The following is a 25156-nucleotide window of genomic DNA, read 5'->3' on the forward strand; positions in this document are numbered from 1 at the left end:
GCAACAGGGTAACTAAAGAAAACAAGGGTTGTGGCTTAGATAGGCTTGTTCATTGGCTGCATTGTCATACTCCTATCAGGAAGTACATTAAATCCTTTTGGAATTTATTTTGCTTTTTCTTGTGTGTGCATGTTTTCAACTTCCTCTGTGGAGAGGGGAGGGATGGTGGCTTTACCACTATCTTCTGTCTTCTAATTATTGTGTATTTGCAAGAAATTTCGTGTTACTTCAGTGTGGAGAATAGAGGAAGACAGTATCTTTCATCAGCCAGTCAGCTATCATGCATCCAGTGATGCTAAAGAATGCCAAGAAATTCCGTGTGGAGTTTCGGTGGGGTTGGGTTGGATACTTCATTGCAAATATTCATTCCAGACCAAGATTCTGATGGTTAGACCCCCAGCTCAGGCAGCAACAAAATCCCTAGATGTTTTAATGAATTTCTGGGAAATCTTCAGCTTGAGCAGGCTGTACATATATATGTATTTGGATATATTGCTTTCTCCTATATGTGTGTGAGATAGTTCAAAAAGAGAGAATGAGCTTGCAGAATGCTTTTATGCAAACTGTATGTTTAGAGTATGATGGACTCTAACATGAGCAACAGAAGACAAAAGGAGGCTCTTCTAAAAATTCCCTCATCCCAGTGAGCTACTTTGTTTGATTCAGAAAGGAAGTAGGCTGCTGGAAAAAAGGAGGTACCTGAAGATTCCATGGTTCTACCTTTGGCTTTTACACCATGTATGATTGCAGATGCCAATCAGAAAAGCAGAGGATGCTTAGAGTTATATTTTTGCAGATGGGAAGTACAAGGGAAGCACAGGAGGTAGGAAGAATGAAAGGTCTGGGCATACTTGTTGAAGAAACTGCTTTAACACTATTATAAATTCTTTTAAGGTGGAAGCAGTAAAGACTGAGGAAGTTGATATTCCCCTACAAGAAGAAGAGAGACGTCAAATGGAGGAGATCTTAAGACTGGAGAAAGAGATTGAGAAGTTGCAGCAACAGAAGGAGGATCACATGTCTATCATCTGTGAAACCACCAGGAATGAAATCAATCGGCAGCGAGAAGAGGAGATTCAGAGGCTGGAAAAGGAGGCATCTAGGGTTGCCCAGGAGTTCTTGGAGCTGTTGGATTTTGGAAATCTGGATGAAAGTGTGCAGAACTTGGAGCGCTCACTTTCTAGCGAGGGGACGCTCAACATTGAGTGCAGCCTGGTGGCACCACTGGCTGAAGAGGAAGTGGATGAGGGTTTTCATGCTGATGATGAAGGACAGCCAAGTTCCAGTTCAGTGGTCTTGAATCAGCATGGCACAGAGGAAGGTGCAGACACAAGACTTTCACTTCTCCAGAGAAAAGTGGGAGAGGTTGTCCTTGCTCCAGGACAGCCTGTGGAAATACCCACTAGTCCCAAGGCACAAAAAGCCCTATCTGACCCAGCAGAAAGCATGTACAGCAGTGTTTTGGATACACAGAGGAGTAACAGCGGAGAGATGGGAGAACCAATTTACACTTGTCCCCCAGATGTGGAGTCTGATTATGACCATGAGGAGTTTGATGGGTGTGGAGATGCAGGTAGTGCCTCAGTTGAGCCCCTGAATGGTGAGGAAGGTCTGAGACACTCCCATGGTACCAGCCTGGATTCCAACCGTGGCAGCCTGGACTCAGTAAGAATACCTCCCTTTACCTTTCCAGTCATTAGTCTGATTTTGTTGATATTTATAACATCCTTGTTTTCTTACTGCATGCCTGCTTGCTCTGGATATTGTCACTAATACATAACTGTCTGTTACATCAATATCAGCTTGAAAAAAAGGGAAGTGTCATAGATAGGCTGAAGGCCAGAGGGCTTGTGACTGTCAAGTGTTACTGGTATACAAGCTAGCACATATTTTAGGCTATTTTAGATTATTTCCATCACTATATATTGACATATTGCCCAGTAGGAAGACTGGAAGTGGTCAGCTAGTATCCGCTAGGTATGTATGTGTTCTGTCTTAGAGAGATTTCAGTGAAGTAGTCTGAGCTTGTAGTGGACAATCACAGGAGGAAGGGGAAAAAGCTGGGGTTTGATATGTTTCCATCACTAAAACTTCTCGTTGTAGTCCTGTTGCTGTTCAGAAACAAGGTTTATTTTCAGGCACTGTGTACAAGTTAAGCTATTTGAAGGATTGAGGAGATTACTGTACTGATCCAGGCTGTGTCCTGCTACACACAACCAAGACCACTGAACCTTTTGATTCCTATACAGGGACAATCACATGGTGGTAAAGCCAAGATATGTCCACAGCCCAGTGCAGAACTTTCCTGCCTTCAGGAGAGTTGCTTAATAATACAAAAATAAATCCCCTTTCAGAACAGGATGTCAGATGAGCCCACATAAGATGGTGAGGAGGTCAGGTGTGAAGCCAATGACAGCAATAAAAATACTTTGTGTAAATTATGTCCCTGAGACTAGAGAGGTTTAACTATGAAATAACTTTAAAAAAAAAAGGATTGATTGATTTGTTTTTTAAAGTATTTCAGTTTACTTCATTTGCTGTTCTTTTCCAATGGCAGATTGTGACCCTTCTTAAAAGGTTGCATGAATTTTTCTGTTTGCATTTCTCTAATGTCAGCTGCCAGACATCAGAATTTTTTATGATGTGATCTGCTTGAGTAAAAATATGTTCTCGGTGGACAGGTACTCACAGATCACTGTCAGGTAATCTTCAACTCATGAATTATTCTGTCACAACTAGGCCAGTGTCTACCATTCTTCTGAAAATGTAAATAGAAATGGAGGATTTTGAGGCCACAAAGGTGATCCAGGGGCTGGAGTACCTCTGCTATGAGGAGAGGCTGAGGGAGCTGGGATTGTTCAGCCTGAAGAAGTGAAGGATTTGGGGGGACTTTATAGCTGCCTTCCAGTATCTGACGGGAACCTACAGGAAGGCTGGAGAGGGACTTTTCATAAGACTGTCCAGCGACAGGACGAGGGGAAGTGGTTTTAAACTGAAGGAAAATAGATTTAGACTGGATATTAGGAAAAAGTTCTTCAGTACAAGGATGGTGAGACTCTGGAAGAGATTGCCCAGAGAAGCTGTGAATGCCAGGATGCTGTTCAAGGCCAGGATGGATGAGGCTTTGAGCAACCTTGTCTAGATTAGAAGCTCACTGCCCATGGCAGGGAGGTTGGAGTAGATGATCTCTAAGGTCCCTTCCAACCTAAACCATTCAATGATGATTTTATTTAGTTCCTCAGTGAGTAAGGCTCATGAAAAATCTGATTGATACTGCATCATGGCATGAGCCACAGCAGGAGGAGGGAACTTCAGCTGAGTCGTGATCCCACCAGTAGCTGCTGATCCAAGAGTACATACTTTTTGGAATTCAATGGCAGGAGAGGGAGAAAGAATGGAACTGGAATGAGACAGAAGAGGAGCTTAGAGAGGTCACAGGGAGAGGACAGAAGGGAAAAATGAAAAGAAACAACTTAGTATTAAATTGATAGAGCCAATCAATGAGAGTTATATTTAAGGTAAAGGAAATGACAGGGTAACTTGGGATTTCATGTGTGAAGTATTTTGTTCTGACTGAGGGCTGATACCTACTTGGAGAGTAGGGATGACTAAATACCGTACTATTATTTCAGTATTTTATGTCTTTATTTTTAGGGTTCATTTATCCTGGAATGTGCTTTTTTTCCTGATCAACTCTAAGCAAGACATTTCCTTGCAGGGGTTAGATCAAAATGTGCTCCATCTTGTCCAGTGTTCTGGCATATCTGCCAAGAAAAATAGGAAAAAGCTTCCAAAAAGAAAAATTCTCTCTTAATCCCATTAAATCAGATTTTGGACTGTGGCCTCTGCCTTGAAACAGGAAGGTTTGTTACTGAAGGTAACTGGAGTTTTGTAGCCATGGCCACTGCAAAGTAGCACTCTCTTGTATGAAAATTCCATGCTCTAGAGACTCTTGCTTTAGGCATTAATAGGTTAGCTTTCAAGCCTCTAGTTTTACTGTGTTGCTTTTTCTGTAAAGGGAGTATGTGTAGCTTTGCACCTCTTTGTCATGTGGCTTCTCAAGCCTTCTTACTTTGTTCCAATCCTACCACAAGGAGAGCCCAAGTAACCTTTATTTCATAGAATGGTTTAGATTGGAAGGGACATTAAAGGTCATCTAGTTCCAACCCCGTTCCATGGGCAGGGAGACCTCCTATTGCACCAGGTTTCTCAAAGCCCCGATTTCTTCCTTTCCTTTTAGTTTCTGGACAGTGAAGAAGAAGTGGATGTTTACATTGATACAGATGAAGAGTTCTGTAATGGACGAGTCACCATCTTCAATGGCTCAGGGCCACCTTATTTTCACAGCTATCTCTACATGAAAGGTAAGCAGTGATAACCAAAACCATGGAAGAATGGAATCCAGGAAACATAATTTCCTTTTCTGTTTCTCCAGAGTCATCATCCTTATCTGCTCTCAGATCTCTGTTTGCTTGGCTTTCTCTTTTTTTAATGATTTCTTTTATTTAAAACAAAGAGCTAGGAGGTGGATGTCAGGGAATCAGACTGGATTTGCCACAGAGACTTCATTGTGCCCATTTGGTATGGGCTTAAGTGACTCATTCTGAGCTATGAAACTGGAGCCAATACAAAATACTTGAGCAGTGCACACATTTCTGTATTTTGTTTGCTTCACTAGTTTGTTCTGTTTTTTCCTCTGTTCGAGCTTAAACATAACCTTGTTTGCCTCCGTCAGCTCCCTTGTTTCATGTAGGAACTGAAGTGGCAACTAAGTTCCCATGAAGCAGGGTCGGTATGGAAACATGGCCCTCTTGTTGCATGTCTGATGAAATCTTCCTCGCTCACTTTGCAGGAGGGCTCATGAACCCATGGAGGCGTCGCTGGTGTGTTCTGAAGAACGAGGCCTTCATGTGGTTCCGCACCAAGCAAGAGGCACTGAAGTCAGGCTGGCTTTATAAAAAAGGTGGAGGCATGTCAACGCTTTCACGCCGCAACTGGAAACGCCGTTGGTTTGTGCTTCGAGAATCCAAACTGATGTACTTTGAGAATGATAGCGAGGAGAAGCTGAAGGGGACCATTGACATCAGAAGGGCAAAGTGAGTGAAGTAGTAAATCTTTTTGATCCCTAGTACTTGGTCTCTAAATCAGTAATGAAGTGTCCAGTGCTGTCAGTTCAGCTGACTACGTATCTCCTTTGGGGCTAGGAGAATCAGAAACATAAGGGAAGGAGAAGACAATTAGAGCTTCTGTTTTTACTCTGGAGGGAATTTGGAGTTCCTTGATAGTTCTTTTCCCAGCATTTCATAATCTGGCAGAAGCTCTTTCTGAGACATGGATGGAGCCAGACCAGGAGGGGCTAATTAAGTACATACCCCATGCATTCTCCCCTACCCTGAGTACATCTGTTTCCTGGCTTCTCCAAGCATTTCACCGCGGTAGTGTGAAACAGACTGTGGGATTTTAATTTGGCAGTATGTGCTAGCTGTTCCTGAGCCCTGAATGCTCTTTTTGCTGCTCTTTTTACACCTCCTCCTGTAAGAGAGAGGAGTCACCTATCAGCAATAGTTAGGCCTGTAAAGTGCTAGAAAGAGTGGCTTATCTGACATTGTAAACAGCTCTCTGTCAACCTCCCTGTTTACCTCTTCTTCCATCTAGTTGCTGGTGTCTTGAAGAAAATCCATTTAACATCTTAAGCTTTGATTTGTAGCTAATTAACTGTACACATCTTTTTAAAGGGATCCTTAAAGGAGTCTTAATGTGTATTAGAGGATTTTTTTTCTCTGTCATAGTTACAAACCATCTGAACCATTGATTTCCCTTCAAAGTGAATGGTATGACAGGAAAAAATTGGCCAGGTGGAATTTATGCCTGTGAATTTATGCCATTTTTGGCTCTTGTGATTTGATATGTTCCAGGGAGATTGTGGACATTCATGAAAAGGAGAATGCTTTGGACATTGTGACAGAAGACAGAGTTTATCACATTGTTGCAGAGTCACCAGAAGATGCCAGGTATTAGATGGAATTTTGATAGGTTTGGCTTTTCATGTGGGTCTGACTCAGCCCCTCATGAGAGGGCCTGGGAAACGATCACTTTCCTTTTGCTGGAGAAGAGGGCATTCATACCAGAGCATCATTTTGTGCTTACTGTGAGGTACCACACCTACTTTGAAGACACTGTTGCAGCTAACAAGACAGTGGTTCAGCCTGTGGGTCAGTCACAGGACTGTATATGGCTGTGAGCATGCTGCATTCAAGGGGTTACTTCAGGAGACACAGAACCTTAATATAAACTGGAACATCTAATAGCTGATTTATTTATTAAATGGAATCCTGAATCAAACAAAAAGTCTATTCATGTTGTCTGTAAATGATTGCAAGAGCAGCTGGGTTTTATCCAGGAGACAGAGAAAAGGCTGCAGCTTATCAGAGTCTGTAGTGTCATCTGATAAAATCTTCCCAGGCAAAGCAAACAAATGACTCATGTCCTTCCTTCTTGGCGTCTTGGCCAGGCAGTGGGAATAAGTTGCTTAAGGGCAGGCTGGACAACCTGTTTTGGATATGCAAAGCCAAGCGAAGAGGTTACTGTCCCTAGCTGCTCATGTCTTCCCAGTTTTCTGATTCTTACCAAGGCTTCTGGTCTCAGCACAGCCAGTGTAACTGTTTCTCTAATAAATTTTAATATGATTCTGTGAAGTTATTTAGGGTCTGTTGTTATTCATTTGGGTGTTGAGAGAGGAAGGGGGGGAAGTGTTTGGACACATACATATTAACAGAAATAGACTAAAGAACAGACACAGAAACAAGAAACAGGTAAATTGAAGGGATAGTAGCTGAAAAAACTACTTAGGCATGCCCTAAGGTAGCATTGCTAGGGCAAGTGTAAAACAAATGTGCCCATATCTGTCTCTGTTCTGAGTGAGAAGAAAGCACCAACATTTGCATCAAGAAAGGGCAGATTAGCAGATGTTTTAGAGTATCCAATCTGAGAATCCTCCATGAAGTCTAGATGTTTTCTGATCTCACTGTAAGCAGCAGATAAGGATCTGCTTGTTTGGCAACAGAGATTAGTCTGAGAAGCCCTTTCACAGACAAATAACTCCAAATTGATTTATTAAAAAACCCATGATTATTTAACAGCCATATGACTTTCAGGTTTCTGAGCAGATCAGAGAGTGACTGGTTAAGAAGGCTTCCAGGCATCAGTAAGACTCTAGTCCTGGAAGATTCCAGGCTGACCCTGTCTTTACAACTGCTCTATTCTCTTCTCCATCTGCTGACATGTGCTCCCTGGTAAGGCCACTGCCTGCTTGAATAGCAAGAAGAAAACTGGATTTTGCAGGAGCAGCTCTCAGTAGGTTGGAGAACATGCACAGAATTTTCATGGATAAATAAGGAGGAAGGAAGACGAGTCTGGTATGATAAGCCCAAGATGTATTTTGTAGCAGAGTCCTCAGGAAATAGTGAATGAAGAAGTTTTCCCACAGGCAGCTTTCCAAGCTTGATAATATTCTACAGCTAGCTTCACTACTCAAATCATAACTCTGAGTCTGTTTTGATTGGCAGTGATTGGTTTAATGTCCTGAGCCGAGTACACAGCGCTACAGCGCAGCAGCTGAGGGAAATGCAGGATGAACAGGCCAATCCCAAGAATGCTGTGGTGAGTTACTGTGCAACCAGTCTGTGGGCATGCTGACAGCCCTCTGTGTTTAACTATTTTTTGTATGGTTTTCCAGGACTTGCAGTGCTGTAGTTTGTAAGCAATGCAAGAAAGTTGAACAATTATTATAAAGAAAAAGCACAGCTGGTAGCAAAGGAGGATAAGCAGCAGGGAACATAGTGGATGTGGTGGGTGGCTTGGCTTGATTACCAAGAGCTCTCCGTGGTTTGAGGGGAAGTGGGAAGCTGCCTCATGCAGATAAAATGTCTTTGGATGAGAATGTGGGACTAGTCTGGCTCACAGTTTTTCCCAGCATAAAGTGGAAGAACAATGTATTAATGTATTTTGCTATTACTGAGATATTAGCAAAGGTTATTTCAGACATTCGTAGTGCTTGCTGGAAACTTGCAGCTCTTTTTCTTTCAGTCCTGTGGAAGGAACCCTTGCACCTCTTTCCGTGCTGGTTAAGGAGCAAAGATGACTCATTTGTGCCTTTCTTATATGTTCATTTCTACTCAAGCTATTGGAATTCAGAAGAATGTTTTTAATTCCAATCCTGTTCAAAAAGGAGAATGTCTGTAACTTACAAGTTACAATAATTCCTGGTATTTGTGTCTTTCTCACTGTACAGGGAACCCTGGATGTTGGTCTTATTGACTCTGTCTGTGCCTCAGACAATCCTGATAGGTAGGTACAGCAACCTGACAATCTCTTAGACTAGAAGCTCTCTAATGTATTTTTGTGGGTAGGTCCAGGTTTGCTTTGGGGTTTACATTTGTTTAAACTCACAAGAATTTATTTTCAAACATAAATATAACTGAAGTCTTTAGCTTGTTTCAAGCTTTGTGCCTCTCCAGGCCTGGAGTTCATATAAGTTTTTTCTGTAGGTGGAAGTTTCTCCTTTCCCTCTTTAAAGTGCAAACAGAATAATCTCAGTGTCAAGAAATTATAGTCTTAGCTTTATTAACACTGAATGAAAATGTTCAGCAAAATCAGCACTTCCAGTTTTTCAGCATAGAAGTAGCTTTTTTTTTTTTTTTTTTTAATTTAGGGGAAAGCAGCAGCATTGTGGAAGAATAATGGGTAAACTGAAAATCTGTACTCCTTGAAATCTTTGCAGTCCAACAGAGCACACAGACCTTTAGTTCACAGATTGGTTAGTTTCAGAGAATAGGATATGGGATAGTCATATCACTTTACGTTAACATTTAATTATTTCCTACAATGTTAACAAGTCCAGACAGGGCAAAGATTCTTACTACAGTGCTGAAGTGAAATGTTAGCTATTAAGTTGTTTACCTCTGTGGTCTGCTTTTTTTTCTCACACATGTCACCAGCTAATTAATATTTTCTAGTCTTTGGAAATTACTTTTGAAAGATGTTTTATTCCATTTATCTGCTCTCTGCATTCATCAATTTTTAGACTAACTGTACAGGGTATCTCTAAAGTGTTTCTGTACTTCTCTGTAGTTTGTATTTAGAAAGTCTGCGTTGTTTATGGGAAGGTAGAGGGTACATGGCTTTTGGTGTGCTGAGAGTGAGTTGAGATATTTTTATGTTTGCAATCAATTTTAATGCTTTTCTTTTCTGGCAGACCAAATTCTTTTGTGATAATCACAGCAAATCGAGTGATTCACTGCAATAGTGACACCCCTGAGGAGATGCATCACTGGATCTCCCTGCTGCAGAAACCAAAAGGCGAATCTAAGGTTGATGGCCAGGAATTCCTTGTGAGAGGTAAAAGGAAATGCATGCAATTATTACATGTGAAACTCATCTTTGATTTATAACCTGAAGGGGAGGTTTGACTGTAGCTAATCCAATCTAGGGTTTAGCTGCTTGTCATTTAAAAAACAAACAAACAAAACTCAAAAACCCAAAAAACCCTCCATTCTCTGCCCCCTTCCACCTTCCACCCACTGCTTTCTGCATCCTGTGCTGTGCCGGCCCTGGCACTTACTGTCAGGTGAATTCAGAAACCTAAAGCTGAAAAAAATTAGTACTTCTTTATATGTTTACTTTTCTGATGTTAGTTCCATAGCCTTTCTCAACATGTCCAGCAAATGCCATCGGGGAGCAGAAAGGAGCATGGCTGCTGTTTAGGAGCAGCTGGCTTAGACTGACTATAACATGACACTGCAGCTTTTGTTTTCAGAAAGCTCTTTTCCTTCTGACACCTGTCATATAGGGAGGGATGGAGAGACAGCTTTGTGGGCTTGCTGCTATCAACAGCCAAACACACTAACCTGATTTTGGTAAACATCAGGAAGTGAGAATAATTGTCTGAGGCTGAGCAAATGATTTAGATTCTCTAGTTTGTACTTAGTTGGAGGTGGAGGAGTTGATGCGTGAGTAGTATCACACACATATTACACACATATCCCCTTTTTGCCTCAAATATTTTAAGATTTTCTTAGTGCTTTAATCTCATCACATGGTACTAAAGGTATGAAGGTGCTTCTGATCCAAGCTGTGGAAAGCAAGTGCATGAGCATATTGTCTTATGACTTCCCGAAATCGTAAATTATTTATGCAGATATTTGTGACTTGTCAGAGAAGCATCCTTAATAGAGGATGCCTTCATGGCAATGGCAAACTCAACCAAAGATTGCTGTCAAAAAGTAATAGGGCTGAAGGATGGAACAGCGCTGTGGAAAACTTCGGGCTAAATTCTTACAGTGATTGTGCTGTTAAGCAGAGCTGGTATGTTCAATTCTGAGCCTTTGTCAGAGAGGTGAAGCTCAGAGTTAGAGCCACCAGGAGGGAGGCAGGAACTGCTGTTGTGGTGAAACCATTGACATGTTTGTGTTCCTGTGCTAGGCTGGCTTCATAAGGAGGTTCAGAGCAGTAACAAGATGTCCTCTCTGAAGATGAAAAAACGCTGGTTTGTTCTGACAAACACTGCCCTTGATTACTACAAGTCATCTGAGCGCACAGCTGCCAAGCTTGGCACACTTGTGCTCAATAGCCTTTGCTCTGTAGTGCAACCCGATGAGAGGGTCTTCAAAGACACAGGTAAGAGGAAGAAAGTGCTAATGAGCAGACTTCCTATGTGTAGACTTGCCTGAAGAGAGCATGATGGAGGGATGTAATGGTGTGCCATGTTGAAAGGTGGTCTTGGTATTATCTGAGGCTCTGTGTCTGTCTAAAAACATCTCTCCCCACAGAAACTGTAAGAGTTGAAAAGGGACAGACCATAGTATGCCAGTTTCCTCATACCTGATGTAGATGCACAGTGCTGATGTTTTTTTGCACTCAGTAGTGTCACTCTTTATCTCAGTGTTTCCAAATTTGGGAAAGGAGTATGAGTTCTCAAAGTTGAGATGTAAATACCAGTTGACACTGTAATGACAAGTACAACTCCATAAATAAACATCACTTCTGTAGCATCACTCAAGTTTTTAGAACCAAAAGGTGACAAGGGCCTATGTTGGCTTTTGGTGCATCATGACACAGTTCTTGGAAGGCAGGATCTGGCATGATCCTCCACTGCTTACCTGATTAGTTTGGGATGGAACTGGCATTATGAAATGAAGGTTGAATCCTGTTGATAAAGACTTTGAAGCATAGGACAAGATTTGAAATACTACACATTTCAATACTGGACTTACTTGGGATATTTTTAAAAGATATGAAAGCAAACTGGAAGCTGGGAGCATGTAGTGAAGACAGATGAGATGAAGTTTATTCTGCTCACTCATGAGAAATTGTCCACATTTTTTATCTCAACAGATGTCTAGGGGGAACTTAGCAGAGTGAATTGTCATCAACCTGACTGGTTCTTTCAATTTATGTCAAGCATATTATTTTTTTAAGTTATGACAATTGATAGGGATATCTGACTGGGGACTGTACATAGAGTGGTCATTTTCTGAGTGATTGATAGCAGAGTATAGCCCAAACCCTGTCTATGAAAGTGAGCTGACTGGTCAGCAAGGAATTAGTCCCATAATGATGTGACATACTTGTATCTTGGAAAGCTGTCTTTGTGACAAATCCTGAACTGAGACCTCCCTGCTGAAAAATAGGTATGGAGAATCGGGGACATAAATTTTAAACAGACACACCATATGTTGCTATCAAAGCAGCAAGGGTGTTCTCAGCCATGTGCTACAGGCAAAAAGAGAAAATAACACAGCAGCAAGTTTCACCTTCTAGGTTCTTTGTCTCCACAGGCTATTGGAACATCATTGTCCATGGGCGAAAGCACTCCTACAGACTGTATACGAAGCTGTTGAATGAGGCCATGCGTTGGGCCTCTGCCATTCAAGGTGTCATTGACAGCAAAGTTCCCATAGAAACACCCACACAGCAACTCATTCGTGACATCAGGGTAGGTGGCATCATGCTAATTCCCAAGAAATGGAGTTACTGTCTTGGAGCGGAAGAAAAATTAACTATTCCTTAGAAAGCTAATTGACTGTGGAACTAAAAAATCAAATCTTAATGTGAATTTTATTTTGAATTAGCGTGTTAACTGATCTGCATAAGTTGAAACTACAACTGCTGTGTAATTACAAATGGCATACAGGATTATGTAAGCATTTGCAAATCCCTGCTGCATCCTTTCCTCTTCCTAAGCATCCCTTTAACTCAAATATAAACATTTCCATTCCTACCAGCCATGTGACTTTGCTGTACTCTATGAAGTCCTTTTCACACCTTAGGCTTGTGTGGTTAAAGATTGGAATAAAGGGTAGAGAGAAAATATCCTTTGAAAAAAACACCGTGCCACTGTAGCAAGAGCGATTTTTTGAAAAGGCTTCTTTCCAGAAACTCTTAACAAATTAAATCCAGAATCATTAGAAGACAGACTAAAGTATACTGCAGAAGAAATGTGAATGGAAACATACACATTGTGATGACCCCTAAACTAGATGCAATTAGATAGTAATTATTCAGGAAGAAAGAGCTGGTTGTGACTGTGGTAACCTTCGAAAACTTCAGCTCAGAGTTCAAGTTTTATTAGGGAAGGAATATAGGGCAAAGTGTGGGTGAATGTGATGCCAGTGTGTATGATAGTGAGAGGCAAATGCAAGGAGGACAGGCCCATTACTACATATTAAACATAGTGCATCTGTGGTTAGAAAGTCCATTAACCATTTACTCTTGAAAGTTTGAAGGACATGCCAGGAAGGAATCATGCCATATATCTGTGTTACATGCCTATATTAGGTAGCAGCCACAAGCCACATTTGAAGTCAAGATCCTGTGCTTGGTGAACTTTGCTATGACCCAGCATGGATATTCCTACATTTAATTTTTAGAAATAATGCACAGAGTAATTTTTATATGTGAATTATGCTTTCATTAGCTAGTACCTCTATAGACCTCAAGAAACTTAGGTACTAAGTGGCTGAGCTTGAACCTAAATGTATAAGGACATCATGCTTTTTTTATTTTTCAGGAAAACAGTACAAACTTAGAAGTAGTGGAACAGACATACAGGAGGAACCCAATCTTGCGATACACCCAGCACCCTTTGCATTCCCCACTGCTCCCACTACCATATGGAGATGTTAATGTCAACTGTAAGTATTTTACCTGTGTGACTGAATACACTCTCACTTTGAAGATCAGTGTGGAGCCTGAGCACCACAAAAGTAGAAATGTTGCCAATAAGCTGTCTGGTGAAGTCCATGTGTGGCAGTGTAGCCCACAGACTTGAGAGAGGGAGCAGTCACTTCCTCTACCCAGAATGAATTTTGTATCCACAGCCTCAGATCTTAGGAACTCTGAATCCTAAAGTATGTGGGGCGCAGATAGTTTGTCATCCATCCAAGGGATGTGCAGCCTGTCATCCTTGAGCTGCAGCTGGGTTGTGAATGGCTCCAGTGCAAATCCTACAACAGGTTACACCATGCAGCTGGCTGTGGCATAGTATTCATACAGAAGCTGCTATAATACCAGTCTAATCTTTTCTTCAAGTGCTTCATCAATGTAAAAGAGCTGTGCTTGATAGGCCACCAGAAAACCAAAGTTATTTGCTGATGATTCCAGATTATTTGGCATACTAAAGCTGAAAGCTGATGCTGAAGACCTATAAGGAAAATCTCTAATGTAGAGTGACTGGGCCACAAAAATCTTTTCAGAAATTATTTACAATCTATATATGCAAAGCAAGGTACATGGGAAAAACAGTCTGCCACACAGGCTGTGATGGACCTGAGTGTTCCAGTTCTCCCTAGAAAAGTGAACACAAATTTACGTAGCTTTATGGAAATGTCAATTCTTTTGCTCAGCACAGAAACAAAAGAGCTAATGCAAGGTTTAGAAAGCTTACAAAAGGAAAAAAAGTATTTGCAGCTATACTGATACATCACACTCCTGCATCTTGAATACAGGATGCAGTTTGGTATTCCACATACAGGAGAGGTAAACCTAACCAAAGATCATTGAAGGCATAGAAAGAATTGCATGCAATTAAAGGAATAAATATAGCAGGACTGCCATGGAAAAAGCAAAAGAGGAATAGCTGCTCACTGTCTCTCATGATACAAGAATCAAATCAAGAGGCAGAAAAATTCTGCACAGAAAGCACAGAAAAAATCTGAAATACAGAAAAATTACAGAGCAAATACTTACAGTGTGGAACTTATTGCTACAGGGCTGTGTATTTGTATTGTACAATTAATGCATGGCCACTGGGGAAGCAATGGCTGTATAGGAGATTCAGAAGAACTTATAGCCCAGAGATGTGCAAAGAAGAATGCAACCTGCAGCAGTATGGTGGTATCACATACTTCTGAGACACACAAAGCAAACATTTAGGTGATTAAAACTAATTTCCAATGTTGGTGTAGGCATTCATGGTAAGTAAAAGCTGCTTCTGTGGTTCAGATTCTGTGTTGGCTCTGGGGTCAACAGGCACAACACAGAATTGTGATGTAAACCAGGCTTCAGTATCTGTATTCAGGCACTTAAAGCCTTAACTGCATTAGTGACCCTCTGCTCTATAGCTGCTTTCAGGTGAGGAGACAGTTTGCACAGAGATTACTTCCTGCTACCCCTTCACCTAAGTCTGCAGATCAGGTGCCCAAAGCTGTCTCTTGGCACGTCATCTGTAGACATTGAAGCCCACACTGGATTTCAATCCTAGTTTCCCCTTAACACATTAATCTGCTTTTCTGCACAGTATGCCCCAAAATGGATTTGCAATGGTGACAAATTAGTTGGCAAATAGTAATTAAAACTGCAATTGCATATTTTAAGGGGAAGCATTAATGAATTTTGAGTACAAGTTTAAGTTCTGGAGATGACCTAATGCTCAGGTTGCTGTCTTTCTATGACAGACTAGTGCAATAGTAAGCTAGTAGTGTTGATAGGCCACTAGAAAATGAGGGAGATGCTCACCTCTTGTCACCTTTGTGATCATTTCCCAGTGCAACAAGAGAAGGGTTACAGCAGCTTACAGGATGAAGCTGTGAAGATCTTTAACTCCCTTCAAGAAATCGAGACAGTGTCTGACCCCATACCAATTATTCAAGGCATTCTGCAGACCTGCCATGATTTAAAGCCCCTTCGTGATGAAGTTTACTGTCAGCTCATCAAACAAACTAATCACATGCCACATCCCAACAGTACTGGGAACCTGCACCACTGGCAGCTGATGTCATGCATGAGCTGCACCTTTCTGCCCAGTCGGGGGATCCTGCGCTACCTCAAGTTCCACCTTAGGAGGTACATGTCCTTTTCATTTGCAGCCTCTTTCCTTTCTGTTTATCTTCCACTGTCTGCTGTAGTTATCTTGTCTCACCCTCCTCCTGTGGTGTTGCAGCCTCTGTGCACGATTCTTGCCAGCAATTGTCCTGTTGTATTGAAACTCCCCTCTTGCCACCCATCTCTTGTGTCAAAAGAACAGGGAAAGTAAAGCTACCCAAACAGAATACCATGAAACTGTGTTAAAAATGGATTGACAGATGATCACCTACTGCTTACTAATGCCCATATAAACGTTCTTAACTTGCAGGAGAGGTGAAGACTTTACTTTCATGTTAATTTTCATATGCACTACCTTGCATCTGCCACAGTCTAAATGTGGCATTGTGGAATAGTAAATATACTGTAAATACAATTCATAATTTTTCAATATTTGCACATAATGTTTACAATTTATATTTTTGATCTGCTTTAACCTCCAATTTTCAGGAACTAAATAATTTACATTTCTTCCCAATTTGTGTTCTGGATCTAATGCAGCTTTCCAAAGTAGTTTACACTGGTGCTGAACTGCAGCCATATAGCCTCACTTTATCAATTGATGATGAGAAAGATCAGTAAAATCCATGTAAGTCCTTCTAAGCTAGCAAAGACTGAGGTGAAATTTATGCCGGTACATGAAATAGCTATATCCAGGGCCTGGTTCTAAGAGATGCTGACAAATACCTGATATTACCATTTCATGTTTTTATCAGTGGAGTTGCAGATCATGTTATACTTAGAACTGCTGGCCTTGGAGGGAAGAGAACATCATATAAGTATCTACTTTCTACCTTCTTGATTCTGAAAAATAGTGTAAAAGTGGCTCAAGAGCAGCCAGCAAAAAAAAACAAAAAAACAAAACCAAAACACAACTTAATAATAAATGAGAAAAAAAAATTACTTTTGATTTCTTAGTCTCAATTTTGTGCACTGTGATAGTCCATCCTGCTATCATCAGCTGGTACTAAACTCCTGGAAGTCTGAACTGCTTGTTTGATATGTTGCTGAGAAATGCTGCTGACTTTGGACTGACTAATAAAAGCAGGTTGTATGATTTGGGAAATAAGCAGGCTCAGTCATCCTGTGGTTGCAATTAAGTATCACTATCTGAACAGAATTCTACATACAGTAGTTCAAGTTATATGGTAATGTGCATCCTTTCTGGTTCTCTGCTTAATGTGTTGTTTCTTCTTCTATGCTTCTCTTTACAATTAGGGTAAAAGACCTCTTTCCAGGCTCAGAAATAGACAGGTATGCACAGTTCATCACTGATTCCCTGAAGAGAACAAAGACAAGGGAGTTTGTACCCTCCCAGGAGGAAATACAGGCTCTTCTCACCCGTGAAGAAATGACCACAACAGTGTACTGCCATGGTGGTGGCTCCTGTAAAATAACCATCAATTCCCACACAAGTGCTGGGGAGGTAATGCATTGGTAGCATTAACTAGATTCAGACACACCTCTGTGTCTTGATACTGGGTCTGTTGAAGGGACTTCTTTTTCCTATGCATCTCCAAAGACTTTTGGTATTCTGCCCATTGGGATGCCTGAAGACTCACTAAACAGAGTTTTCTGGATAATTTTAAAATCTACCATAATGTAATCTTTCTGAAAGGGGTATTCTACCAGTAAGTAACTTTAGCAGGTCAGAAGCGAGATTGTAGGTTATACAGTAGGCATATCTGTGGAAACAGCACTAAATGGGGTTAAATATAGTAGCAAGAAGTGGAATTGTTACTAGAGGAACCAAGAATAATACCATGACACCTAAATCCATTCTGTTCCCTTATCTTGTGCAGAGTTCTAATTCCCCCAACGGGCAGTGGAGAACGTGGAAAAAGGTTCAGAGAAGAAGTGATAAAATACAAGTAATGGCTTCCTTGCAGGGAATGATCTCCTAGGGTTAGAATTCTTTCTGAAAAGGGAGAGCTGTAGTGCAGAGGTCTATGAAAATTATGAGTATCCTGAAGAGGTACTGATTCTGTGTTGTGAAAGTGTGTGTAGCAGCTGCTCTGTGATCTGTCTCTGGTTTTGCAGGTGGTTGAAAAGCTGATCCGAGGTTTAGCGATGGAGGACAGCCGTAACATGTTTGCACTCTTTGAACACAATCAGCAGGTGGACCGTGCTGTTGAGAGTCGGGTGATTGTGGCTGATATCTTGGCCAAGTTTGAGAGGTAGAAGAATGTTTCATAAAATATTTAACTCCTAGCTGGATGTAACACTGGTTTATGTGATAGTGCAGTCAGGTAGTTTTATCCAAAGCAGCCACAGTGGCTCAGCCATTCACCCGGGTTTAAACTTCCCTTTGGTGAGGTTCAGGGGTGCCTTTTCACTGTGTGGAAAACCATGTTAACCATGTCACCATCTGTTTTGGTGACAAAGAAACATTATTTTACAGGCTTATCAGGACAAAATTAGTAATGCCTTTTTCAAGGAGTAATGATGTATTAGAAGAGTTCAGAGAAGGTTTGATTAAGTCTGATGATAATCTTGTCGATTTACATCATGACAGCTTTATCAGAAGAGAGAGAAAAAGATTTGGGCATAGAAATACAGCTCTAATTTCTTACTGTGAACCGGTCTTTTGTGGCCTAATGTACAAAAAAACCAACAAATTGTGAAAGAAGATGGCAATGCCGTTGTCTCTTTTAAATCTGTTCTAATGACAAAAATAAAATGGTCTCAACTGTTTGCAAGGATGATGCTTTTCAGAGTCACAAGATTACATGGAGATAGTATCTTGAAAATGTGGAATATTTTGTGTCTTGTCCTCAACTCTTGCATTTATCTAGAGCCACTGGTCTATTTTTTTTATCAATATATTTGAGGAAGCCTTTGAGTCCTTCAGAATCAAAATTCCATGTAAAATTCCATTCCATGTTTTTTCCATGGGAAAAAATGGAAGTTGTCAGAAAGGCCTGCTGCACTTAGATTGTTCTGGTAAATTAGGTAAACTAGGTTCTGTATGTTCTCTGTTTCAGAAATCCAAAGCTATCCTTGTATTGTGAGCTGTGCTGTTGACATCCCAGTATTGTGCTTCTGGTCACTGTTTTTTCCCCCTCATTCTCTTTCTTGTCTTACAGACTTGCTGGCTCTGAAGAAGAAGAGGAGGAAGGACAGTGGCAGCTGTATTTCAAACTTTATTGCTTCTTGGATATTGAAAATGTTCCCAAAGATGGGGTGGAATTTGCCTTCATGTTTGAGCAGGTAAGCTGGCTCTGGGAGATTTATTTGGTTTTCAGGGTGGCAGAAGCACACAAGACTATCCAGAAAACTGGATTACCTTTGTATTAGAAGTGAGAATGCTGGTTCGAACAGAAGAATTCAATGTGTTGGATTTTTGCCTGGAATCTACCAACAGAAGAATTCAATGTGTTGGATTTTTGCCTGGAATCTACCAACCAGATGCACCGCAAATTTCTCTCGGAAATAAAGACTATTAGATCAAAAGCAAGATAAATGAGCAAGGACTTAAAAAAACTGGAAGGTGAATGATAATAAAATGCTTTTGAAATGTTTGTAGCTTTTAAAAGATACAGAAATTTGGATGATTCAAGAAGAATCATTAGAAGCAGCTGTGTACAGAACATAGGTGTAAAGAAAACAAGAAAATGTACTTATCTATTTAGCAACATGCAAGAAAAGCATGTAACAGAAGTACAGAATTATCAGAGTTGGAAGGGACCTCCAGATATCCTCTAATCCAACTCTCTCACTGAAGCAGGATCACATAGAGCACATTACACAGAACTGCATCCAGGTGAGTTTTGAGTATCTCCAGAGAAGGGGACTCTGGGCAGCCTGTTCCAGTGCCTTGTCACCCTCATAGTAAAAAAGTTTTTTCTTATATTTAAATGAAACTTCCTATGTTCCAGCTTGTGCCCATTGCCCATTGTCCTTGCGGTGTTAAGGGAAGTGACTGAAAAAACCCCTATCTTTTGGGCAATTTCTTTTGATTAACTGAGAGGCATGAAGAGACTACTGCAGAAAAAGGAGAAGATAATATAGTTGACTATATTTATCTGCTAAGTAATGTTTTTCTTAAGTGATTATACTTCATGCAATGATGCTGGTTGGGCCAGAGATCATACTAGAATGAAATAACATTGCAATTAGGGATGCAAACCTAAACTGATTGGAGCACGTAGCTTTTGTCATTTGTTCCATCTTTCTTACTTCTAATGAGCACTTTGATCTTGCCTCAGAAAATTACAGTTGTTGAAAATTAATTAATATGTATTAAGAAGGGTCAGTGTCATGCAGATTGAAACTCACTGACAGACAAACTGATGGCAAGTACACTATAAATCCCTAAGAGCTTTCTTGAAATGAAGATTAAGTATTATTAGCTATAAATTGTCTAGGAAATGGTCAGGAACAAGACATCATGGTATTCTGTGGAACTCAGTTGTGCTGAACTCCATCTTGACAGCTTTCACTGGCAGAGAGTGGTAGAAGTGAAGTAACAGTAGGAGAATAGGTATTATCCAGGCATTAGACAGATGTAGCAAAAAACCCTATAAATAAAGTTCCCAGAAAAACAAAGGGAAGCAAGAACACCGGGGGTCACATCAGGTGAAAGAGAAGGATGCAGAATGTGCTGGTGTGCAACAAGATTGAGTCTTGAGTTCTTTGCATCTGACTCGCTGTTGTTAAATATTTAATCTCCACAGAGGAGCTGTAGTTGGTAGAGCACAAAACAAGCTGCCTCAATTGCAGTCTTTCCCATCTGTTCCAGACTTAAGAGGTCCTCATTTCACTACAGGATAGGAGCCCCTCAGAGATCCCTATCCTATGCATGCTTGCAGAAAGAGGTTTCCTCCACACTGACCAGTTGCTCACTTTGACTTCTTTATTATAATATATGTCTACTCTGACCTCCTGAATTACATCCTTCCTGCTGGGGTTGGCAGATGCCATAGGAATCTATATGTGGACCCAGCTGTAAATAAAGTATGCTTCTGCTTTCTAATGAGTTTGGGGAAATTTTGTTTGTTTGTAGGCTCACGAAAGCCTCATAGATGGCCACTTTCCTGCACCAGAGGACACTCTGCAGCGCCTCGCTGCTCTACGGCTTCAGTACCTACATGGAGATTATTCTAAAATAAGTTGGACCCTGGATGGAATCTACCCAGTTAACAGACTAAAATCCAAAATACTGCACTCAACAAAGAGCAGTGGCACTAGCAGTCACACTCTGGAGAGGAGACGGACGAGCTTCCTTGAAGGGACATTGAAACGCAGCTTCAAGACAGGCTCTGTAAAGAAGCAGAAGGTAGAAGAGGAGCAGATGATGGAGATGTGGGTAAAGGAAGAGCTTTCAGCTGCTCGGGCAAGCATAGCACAGAAATGGACCAAGCTGCAGGGACTCTCTCAGCATCAAGCCATGGTGAAATACATGGCCATTGTAAAAGAGTGGCCAGGTTATGGGTCAACGCTCTTTGATGTTGAGGTGAGCAGTTTATAAACTCACATAACTACTTCCAAGGAGAGGCATCAGTCTGGAGGACAGATATAGCCATGTGTATTGCATTGCTCAGCAACAGAAGGGAATTTCAGGAGCTCATTGCATTTTGCCTTACTAAGTTTAGGATAAGCTTGCAGTGCTATGCACACAAAAAGGTGTGATACAGAGAGCACAGAACATGCAAGTTGGTATGTCCCGGTATATGGAGGGAGACAATGGATTCCCCCTCCATTAGAAGAGCAGTAGAAATTGTGATTTTTTTTTTAAATTTTTTTTTCTGGTGGTGGCTAGTAAAAGCAAATGTAAAGCAAGCCTTCTGTTGTCCATAGTAGCAAAATGAGCAATGCTGTTCTGCAGCAGTGTAACAGAAACTGCTCCGACTGGGCTCTGCTTCTCCTGCTGGAGTAGGAATCCACAGTTCCAGTTGTATCAGTTCTGTTGCTGCTTGGGTATATTACCATGGGAGGTTGCTTGCCCTCACTATATTATCTGTAAAATAATAAGTAGAATATTGATGTCCTAAATGACTGATGAGCTGTTAGGGATTACAATTCTTTTTTACCTAATTAGTGTTTGACTCATAGCACTGTCAATTTTGTATTTTTGCAGCAGGAGTGCCTAAAAAATTCCTTCTTCACATATTCTATTTTTTTCTATTGGAGTGAAGAATTGAAATGTCCTATGGGATACAGAAACAGAGGACTTTAAATCTTTGAATCAAAAATCACTTGATCCTCCACTGCATTTATGCAAAATCTTACGTTTCTTTTTCTCCAGTGCAAGGAGGGTGGATTTCCTAATGATCTTTGGCTTGGAGTCAGCACAGAGAATGTGTCTGTCTACAAAAGAGGGGATCCTAAACCACTAGAAACTTTCCAGTATGAACACATTGTTTTCTTTGGAGCACCACAGCCTAACACCTTCAAAATTACAGTGGATGAGAGAGAAATGTTCTTTGAAACATCCCAGGTACATGAAAGCACAAGACTTATTCTATGTGTAGCTTTACTAGCATTTCAGTAAAGCTCTAATTTCCATGGACTAGACAAGTCTATACATGAGAACGTTTGAATGGATTGGGCAGCCAAAGAAAAAGATTGAGAGCGTAAGCCTAACGTGCCATGGTATCACTTATTGAATACAGGCATAAACAAGAAAAAAAAGATGCTGGTTAGAAAGTGAAGGAGCTTGGATGGTCTATCAATGCACTGGAACACTGGAAGTTTAAAATCTTGAAATTTTATGTTCTCATGAGTGGTTTTTTCATTCCCTTCCAGTATATGAATGGAGAGTTAATAAACCTAAAAAAAAAAAATAAAAAGAAAAAAGTTTAGTATCGTTAAAGATTAAAGCTGATTTCCTTTGAGATACAAGTCTTTAAGTGTCTCTACAACAGAGCACAAACTTGTCAAGCATTTCTTTCCTTACTGTCACATTCATATTACATGCAAAATTTATGGTGCCATGACTTTGGACAAGGGGAATCTTCTCCTGCAAAGTGTTTGGTATGCCTCAATGAAATTAGTTTTTTAATGTGCTTATCCTGTTACTGTGTTCTCTCTCTAGGTGGGCGAGATAATAAAAATCATGAAAGCATACATCAACATGATTGTGAAGAAACGCTGCAGTGTCAAATCAGCCACCAGTGTGGACAGTCATGCTAGCATCTGGACTAGGTGATACGAATGAACTGCCATGAGAGAGAGGCAGTTGTTTAACAACTGGTGTTTGCAACTTGCCAGCACAAGTGTAGCAAAGATGTTTTTTTAAGAATTGGCTCACTACTGTATTTAAAAACTGCAGTGACATCTACAGTACCATAGGATTTGCACCTCTGCCCAAAGACACTAAACTGCAACAATTGGTGTTAAATATTAATGGCCCAAAACTTGATTTCCCCTTCCTTGTTTGATGAACAAAGTGCTCTGAAGAAGCAATGTTGGAAGCACCCTCCTTCTTCTGCCTGTCCTCTCTTCTGCTTTTACCATTACCTGTCATAGTGGCAGAAAAATTCACAAGAGTAACTTCTGCACTACAAGAGGCAAACCTTAGCTTTCTTGTCAGTTTCAACATGCAAACACTTGGGATCATGGGATCACAGCATAGTCTGCTAAAGGAATATTTGTTTCTTATTTATTTTGCAAGTAACTCTGTGGTCTTCAGGATATACTAATGATGTGATCTGGTCTTAAAAGTAAATGCCTTTGTATAATTGAAGCCAAGTGGTCCAGCTAGGAGGTCAAACCCTACAAGACAGAACATTAAACAAACAAAAACACCTGAGGTGATTCTTTATCTTCCAATAGAAATTCACAGGTACATGACTGTAAAAAGCAGCACCTCAAGTTAAAATTCTAAATACTCCAATTAGGAGAAAATCTCTAGGACTGGCACCACTGAAATAGATCATCAGGTGCCATTTTGGATACATTCCAAGCAGCACCTGTTACCAAAAAGTTAATGACGGCCTTTCACCTATGCAGCCCAGGAGGTGAGACTGAATTATGTGCATTTCCAGAGAGCTGTTCTTCACAAACTCCAAGTTTTAGATGGAGGTCAGGGGCTTATATAGTGAGCAGTCTTCCTGTGTTACATTTCTTTTGTCTCTGTATGGGATTTTAGAACTGCGATCCCTGAACTTTAGTTTTAAGTAAACCTACTGAGTTTCCTACTGAGTGAATAGGTGCCTAGATAAATGGTTATAAGCAAAAATGTAACTTGCTCGGTACTACTGTAAGCAAATGCCAAACTCTTCATCCTTATTCAAAGACTAATTGGAACTGCTTCAATCACTGAATCCCCAAATCCCCTTCCAGTCTCCTCTAGGTCCCTTGTCATCAGCAAAACTCAAAAGCAACACTTTTGCCAAAACAACTTGGAGGTTCATATAGCTTCTTGGAGGTTTTTATAGACACTTGCAGTTTGAAGAAGCAGAATATTTTAAGATGAGTCATCTTCGGTCTCTTGACTTCAGAAAATTAATCTCATTGTTTACAACAATATCAAGTATCAGTCACACCATAAACTGGTTGCAATAGCAATCAGAAACCTGGTGGTTAGCCATTTTCTATTACCTTTGCATCGTCTTGGATCCCACTCCAGAACACAAAAGCCCACCCACTTACTTAATGAAACTGACAAGCTATATGTAACATGGGCCTTGATCCATGTGTAATATCTGATGTCTCCACTTCTGAAGAAGTGGCAGCTAAGGCCTGTGAGCTACAAAATAGAAATTTCATAGAGAACAAAACTAGGAGTCAGTATACAACAGGTTCTGTTACAATTCATCATCAAATTGTGCCATGTCACTAGTACTGTTTTGCTGAACACTCGTGTTTTGAGATGGACAGTACAAGAAAAAACACTGTGCATAATCTGTGCTTTTCTCTCATTTCCACTGCACTGCAGCATGTGCAAGCACTCTGCACTTGCCACACAACCAGAGGATAGACATTACTGTGTATCAGAAATTCAATTGGAGTTTTGCCTTAAATAGCTTTACTGAAGGTTCCTAGAACATCCCATTTTTGTCACAAAGAAAAAAAAAAATGAGCAAGTCACAAGAGAGAGAGAACAGGAATGCAAAGGCAACCTGATAAGTAACACTGTTATCAGTCAGTACACTGATTGCATCTCTTTATGTATCAGAGCAGCCTTGATTATCCCTGTCCTAACTCTACACTAGCTCTGTGTTTTGGCTCTTGGGTTGCTGCAGGCAGCTTGAACCCACTTGGGAATGTAAGTCCCATTACTATTTGTTGTAATTTAGCTCATTTCTATTACAGAATTCCTTCTGCTGTCTTTTTTAATTTGTAACTGGCTTTACAAGATGAAAGTTTAATAAATTATTGGATTGCACAGGCTGTATTTGCTCCCAGACATTGTGTGCTCCTGTTGAGATGTTTGCTTAGAGATCTAATACTCAGAACTTGTAAGTAAAAAGTAGGCAGCAACAGCATGAGGAAACAACAGCCGCCCCTCTCAGAAGTAATTTTGTCATTTGTGGTGACTTAAAGACAGTAATTTGCCTCTACAATGAGGAAGGTTTTTTTTTTTTCCAGCTTCTGCCACTCTGGGGCTGGGTCACATCTTTGGCCAGTAGAAGGTGTTCCATGCAAGTTCACATATCCCAAGTCTCAGCCTGTTCATCAACTTACTCCTTTCTCTCTGGCACCTCCAAAGTCAGTAATAACAGAAAAATCACTCTCAGCCCAAATAAGCTGCCAGATGTACCTCTCTTACAGAGAGAAATACATAAGCAGGGCATGGTGTTCATGTAAGATTATGTCTCACAAAGTGGTAAATTTGGATAGAGGACAGCTGGGC

General features: G+C 40.7%; 1 protein-coding gene across 3 annotated transcripts in view; it reads left to right on the forward strand.

The window, feature by feature from the left end:
- LOC103532494 (unconventional myosin-X-like) overlaps positions 1 to 24709 on the forward strand; it is a 92406-nt gene extending 67697 nt beyond the window's left edge. For 2 of the 3 annotated variants that reach the window (XM_030454049.1, XM_030454051.1), the window contains 17 exons: positions 895 to 1665; positions 4241 to 4364; positions 4853 to 5096; positions 5916 to 6011; positions 7566 to 7659; positions 8291 to 8346; positions 9254 to 9396; positions 10480 to 10674; positions 11835 to 11992; positions 13067 to 13190; positions 15042 to 15339; positions 16576 to 16783; positions 17398 to 17534; positions 18444 to 18567; positions 20363 to 20812; positions 21605 to 21796; positions 22394 to 24709. In XM_030454049.1, the coding sequence (XP_030309909.1) occupies positions 895 to 1665; positions 4241 to 4364; positions 4853 to 5096; positions 5916 to 6011; positions 7566 to 7659; positions 8291 to 8346; positions 9254 to 9396; positions 10480 to 10674; positions 11835 to 11992; positions 13067 to 13190; positions 15042 to 15339; positions 16576 to 16783; positions 17398 to 17534; positions 18444 to 18567; positions 20363 to 20812; positions 21605 to 21796; positions 22394 to 22507 (3528 nt within the window). In that variant the 3' untranslated portion in view covers positions 22508 to 24709. The remainder of the gene's footprint in view (positions 1 to 894; positions 1666 to 4240; positions 4365 to 4852; positions 5097 to 5915; positions 6012 to 7565; positions 7660 to 8290; positions 8347 to 9253; positions 9397 to 10479; positions 10675 to 11834; positions 11993 to 13066; positions 13191 to 15041; positions 15340 to 16575; positions 16784 to 17397; positions 17535 to 18443; positions 18568 to 20362; positions 20813 to 21604; positions 21797 to 22393) is intronic. The other variant, XM_030454050.1, reaches the window with a different exon arrangement.
- Positions 24710 to 25156: the final 447 nt, after the last annotated feature.

This window comes from Calypte anna, chromosome 7 (genome assembly GCF_003957555.1).
Source record: "Calypte anna isolate BGI_N300 chromosome 7, bCalAnn1_v1.p, whole genome shotgun sequence".
NCBI classification, from domain to species: domain Eukaryota; kingdom Metazoa; phylum Chordata; class Aves; order Apodiformes; family Trochilidae; genus Calypte; species Calypte anna.